Source organism: Pteropus medius, unplaced genomic scaffold (assembly GCF_902729225.1).
Source record: "Pteropus medius unplaced genomic scaffold, Ma_sr-lr_union100, whole genome shotgun sequence".
NCBI classification, from domain to species: domain Eukaryota; kingdom Metazoa; phylum Chordata; class Mammalia; order Chiroptera; family Pteropodidae; genus Pteropus; species Pteropus medius.
The window spans coordinates 1-5,673 of NW_024346787.1; the positions used below are offsets into that span (position 1 = coordinate 1).

The 5,673-nt window shown below is 35.7% G+C and overlaps 1 gene segment (V, D, J or C); it reads right to left on the reverse strand.

The window, feature by feature from the left end:
- Nucleotides 1-1,399: 1,399 nt before the first annotated feature.
- Nucleotides 1,400-2,516, reverse strand: LOC120613921 (T cell receptor alpha variable 26-1-like). The segment is given in 2 exon segments: nt 1,400-1,927; nt 2,381-2,516. Coding segments are annotated over 2 exon segments (444 nt in total).
- Between the last annotated feature and the right edge of the window lie 3,157 nt (nt 2,517-5,673).

Below are 5,673 nucleotides of genomic sequence, written 5' to 3' on the forward strand. Positions count from 1 at the left end.
AAAATACACTGACCTTTGAAGCCAAAAAGAATTAAATACTTGATAGATTTGACAATGTAAAAATTAAAGACAGCCACATTTAAAGATGAGCAAAACAGAAAGCAGTGTGTTAGAATAAAATATTCAAACAATTATAAAAGCAAAGTACTATCCAAGATATAGAAATAATTCTTACAGATAAAAAGAAAAAGAACCTAATAGAAAAATGGTCAAAAGCTAGGAATAAGCAGTGACTAACCGCAAACTACAGTGTGCTAATATATGGAGAAAAAGTTGTCCCAAAGCGCTAGGAATCAGGAAAGTTCAAATAGATAAAGTATGTTTGGGTTGTTAAAATAAAAAATGCTGGTAATTCCCAATTTATACAAGGATGTAAAATGAGCCTTCGCACTCACCGATGGTCAGAGTATAATTGTTTACACCATATAGAGGGCAAATTATCACTTTCTCCAAAATTATTAAATATGCCTTTCCTCTGACTTAACAATTCCTTTCAGAAATCTCATTAAAATAGACAATTCCACAAACATACGAAAGTTAATCTAAAAGATGTATAAGACAACATTCTTTATGACAGCAAAGAACTAGAAACAAATATCCATCAATGGGAAAGTAATTAATTAAACGATTAAGTACCAAATAGGCATAAAAAGAATGAAGTGGGCTTCTCTACTTGTTTCCTACTTGTTTTCTAGAAAGAGCTCCAGGACACTATTAAATAAAAAACAAAAGAAAGTTTAGAAAAAATCCAAATAAATCCATTTACATGGTAAATTGTGTGTGTGTAAATGTGTATGTAGTTACACAAAATTATACATTTGAAAGAAAACAGGCTGGCATGATATCTTAAACGATCTTAATCTCTGAGGAGAACAATGGAAGCTAGGGTGAAATGAAGGAGGTAAAGCCATGGGCTTTTACTTTAGCTCTGCCTGAGTCCTTAATGATGAGATAAATCTGTGTGTTGCTTAGAGAATATAAAAAAAATGATGAAAATGCTTTATAAATGCAAGACTTCTAGACAAATAAAGATAAATGACTATTCACTTATTTGTTTCTCCCTCCCTCCCGACTCCAAAAAAAGTCATCACAAATATGCATGCTCTAGACCAACAATAATCATTTCAGATTTCTCTCACAAAAAAAGTAATTTGTTTCTGGTAAGTGGAACAACTATAATAGTATGCATTTTGAGTTTGAATTTGCCCCTGGATTCAAAAGAAAGACACCTTTGGAACAAGTAGAATTATTATTATTTTCCTTCCTATTTTTATTGAGGCTAAAATATTAAAACCCACATTTTATTGACATGAAAGAAAGCCATGACATATTCTTAATAGCAATTAAGAATATGTCATGGCTTTCTTTCATGTCAATAAAATAGCAATTAAAATTATGATTCTTAGTTTCCTCATAATTCTTCTCAGCCACATCAACAAATGAAGTAGTTATTCCTTGTCCTCTCTCCTTTTATCCTGTCTTTCTCCTTTTATTTATTCATCTGTTTTTCCTTTCATTTTTCTCCTTTCTTATTGCTCTCAGACTCTCTAGATGGATTTGCTCTTTATGGCTGTTGCCTCTACCACCCTCCTGTGCCAGGGAGATACTGCACAGGTGCAGTCCCATCTGTCCCACTGTGTGTCACTCACAGAGCAGTAATACACAGCAGAGTCTCGCAGGGTAACCTGGGGCAGGATCAAGGTACTGGACTTCCTGTTTGTTGCGATGATCAGAGAGGCCATGGTGTTATTCACAGTGTTTCGTAAGCCATGAATTATATACTGTGGACTCTGATTGGGATTTTGCCGATACCAATGTATATAGTCACTTCCACCGATTGCAGAGTGGCTACAAGGCAGGTTTACATCTCTTCCTTCTGCATATTTCATGAAGTTGGGCTGGGTGATCTCAGCATCAATCGCAGTCCCTAAGGGATCAAGAAATTCAAATTAGCTCCTGACCACAAATAATGTACTTTTATAGCAAGGATACAGCACTCCCATAATTCTTTGGCTCTACCTCATAATCCAGTGTTTTAATTTATGTCCTGCTAAATGCAAAAATATCATTGATGTCTGTTATAGAGACCAAAGATACATGTAATAAACTGGAGACTCCATAGGCTCCATTCCATGGGTCCTTGGCTCAATAAACCCAGAGATTTCTTACAACCTGGGTGCTGCTAAGGGCTCTTTTTGACATCATGGTTATACTTTAACCTGTCATGTAGAAGTGTATGTTCCCTAGACAAATGCATAGATCAGTTTTCAGTTTCATCCCTAGCATGCTGGATAAAGCACAGGGAGAGAAGCAGAGAGCAAATAACCCTTCAAGGTCCCTTGGCCCCAAAGCTATCTCCTGGTAGACACAGAACACTTACCCAAGGTCAGAAACACAGCTACTCCAGTCACCAGTCTCATACTTCCAGGACAAACTAGGATCATGGGCCCAGAGCTCAGTGTTTGTGTCTGATCCTAGTCTTAGAGAGGTTCCAGAGAACAGAAACAACAGCTACTAGTAAAGACTTAAAAAAAAAATACAACAAGTGCTGTTAGCACTGTGTTGTTGCCAGAATCTTGTCAGCCAATGACAAAGCAGTTCCTTTTTCAGGTCTTCCTCCCCTGTTTTATTCATGTCCCCTTAGAAGGAGGTGAGGCTATCAACCAGACACCCCAACTCACAGGGTGCATACTGAATCATTCGTGAGGTTTGAAGTTTGGCTCTGGATGAGGAAAATTATTCACAAGGATGTATCTCTCCAAAACCTTTCTTCTATCATTTTTTTCTCAATGCACCAAAGAAATCGTCTGATGTTCATGGAGCTTGTGCAAAGTGTCATTTAATCCCAGAACACTGTACGGAGCTCCGTGCTGTAAGGAGATGAAAACTCTCCTCCACGTTCCAGAAAATGCAAGTGAGATTCAAAAGTAGATAGTGATGTGCTCATTGGAACAGGACAAAAAGACTAAAAGCTAAACCTTTTAGAGCTCAGGTTTCCTATAGTGTTCCCTGGAATCTACCATCATCTAGGTAGATGCTTCTCAATGTATTTATTCTTGATACAGCTAGTAACTAATGATGTGAATGGTGCTCGCTCTCATTCTCCTTGAACGAATGTCCTTAATAAACATCTCTTCTGGGTCCGTGCTATGGGCACTGTGCACCAAGGATGCTGAGGCAGAAAGAGAAGAGAGAAGGGAAAGCAAACAAGACAGAGGAAGTGGAGTTGGTAGAAAAGTTTAGGGAAGGGAGGAAAAAAGAACATAAGGTATCGGGAAGATAAGGGATAATCACAGAAAAGAAACAGAAAGTAGTAAAGCACATGGAAAGGACTTAGGCTACTTGGCTAAGGGCTCCGGAATCCTTGACCACACACACTCAACAAAAGTTTATAAAGTACAAGTAGTCTAAAGAGGATGACAGTATGTTATTTTTTTCTGTTTTCTGTAGAATGTCAATTGAAAACATAAGCTTCCCTTCCCTTCTCCTAGAAAGGAGTAAATTTACAGATGAAGCAGCTCCCTCTTATGACTGGATAATTGAACTGCATAACAAAAAACAAGACTTTCCTCAGGTTTGAAGTTGGAAATTGTAGTTGTAATACCTCTGCCTCATCTTTGTTTTCCGGTCCTCTAACACTCCAAGGAAGGTTTTAATTATTTTATTACCATATTTCAGTGACATCTTCATTACGATTCTTAGTTGTTGGCTTCTCTTTAATTTCCTCTTTCTAATCTTTCCACATGTAAAGGTTGGTTCAAAAGCCCATATTATTTAATGTTTATGAGAGACATTGGTACAGACTAGGCACTCAAGAGTTATCTGTTTCTTAAATTAGTAGAAGAGTCATTATTTATGAATTTAATGTGAGAAGCTATGCTGAGCAACTCTTTAAATTATTCTATATACAATCTTCTACGATTATGAAAAACATTTTGAACAAAAGACTAACAGAATAAATATAGAGTTAGATTTGTGAACAAAATTCTACAGACAACAAACTTCCCAAACCTAACGTGGAGAAAGTCTGACTATGAAGATATGGGAGTAAATGTCATACTAATTATACTTCATTCATTTAACAAATATTTTGGGAGCCTATTCTGTCCCAGATAGTTAGTTCTCTCATGCTGTCTGTCTTTCTGTCTGTCTGTCTCTCTCATGTTGTCTCCCTCCCTCTCTGTCTCTCTCTCTTTCTCCCTCTCTCTGTCTCTCTCTGTCTCTCTCTCTCTCTCCTTCTCTCTCTCTCTCTCTCTCTCACACACACACACACACACACACACATAAGTCTATAGCACTCTACTGCTGAAAATATAAGAAGAAATAAAAAGCGATATTATTTAAAGACAAAAGAAAAGTAATTAACGGTAACTTTTTTGTTTGTTGGTTTATTTGCCATTATTTTTTAAAAGACAGTAGAGGCTCCTAACAAGTGGAATTTTAATGAATATTGAAACCAAAAATATTCTGTATGGCTCCGGAGAATTTAAAAATATGTTTGTCAGGTCTATTTGCTCTTTTTGGTCTTGAATTTTAGAAGATCGTATCATCTCTAGGGCCATGAGGTTATCTCTTTTTTTGCTTGTTGAAAACCGAAATAATGTACTTAAATTACTTTCAAAAAAGCAAGAGAATTTGATAAAAGGCTGACACCGTTACGTGATGAATACTCTCAACAACCAGAAATAGAAATTTCTGCATCTGGTAAAAGGTATCTACGGAATTGTCCAAAGTCAATAGTGTTCCCCTTAAGTTCAGGAATGAAGGACAAAGAGATACACTGTCACTGCTTATATTCACTGTCACCCTGCATGGAGATCCTGGTATCAAGTTAAAAAAGGGAAATAAAATGTATAAAGTTTGGAAAGGGAGAAATAAAAGCATTTCATTCACAGATGATACACTTGTGTATATAGAAAATGCAAAAGAATCTATAAACAAACTACAAGAACTAGAACTCATAGCTGAATTAAACAATGTTACTAAACACAAAGTCAACTTTATTTCTAGATTCTAGCTAAAAGCTCTGGGAAATAGAATTAAAATGCCATATATCAAATATCTGGGAATTAATTTCATGCAAATCCTCTAGAATGAAAATTATGACACTTTAATAAAAGAAATTAGAAAGGACCTACCTAAATGAAGGGGATATGCATGAATCCGTGTATTCCATTCATTAAGATATCAATTGTCCCACACCTATCCACAAATTCAACACAATCTCAATCAAATTATTAGCAACCTTTTATGGTAGAAATTGAGAAGATAATTCTATAATTTATGTGGCAGCACAAAGAACAAGCCTTGAAAAGAAGGAGAAAGTTTGACTTGCATTTCCAGATTTCAAAACATATACAAAACTCAGTAATTAAGTCAGAATGGTCTATAGGTATGAGTATAATACAAACATGTCACTAAATAGAACCAAATCCAAAAAGAGACCCATACACATATACCGTCAATTGATTTTCTCCAAAAATCAATCATATTTCCCAATGGGGGAATATAATTTAGTAGGGAAAAAGATGTTCTTTTTAAGATAAATGCTGGAGCAACTGGCTATCCATATTTTTAAAAAGTAAATTGATCCCTCCTTCACACCATACCAAAAAAAATAATTCTAGATGAATAAGAAATCTAAGTTGTGAAATTTAGGTCAAGGTTTAATTG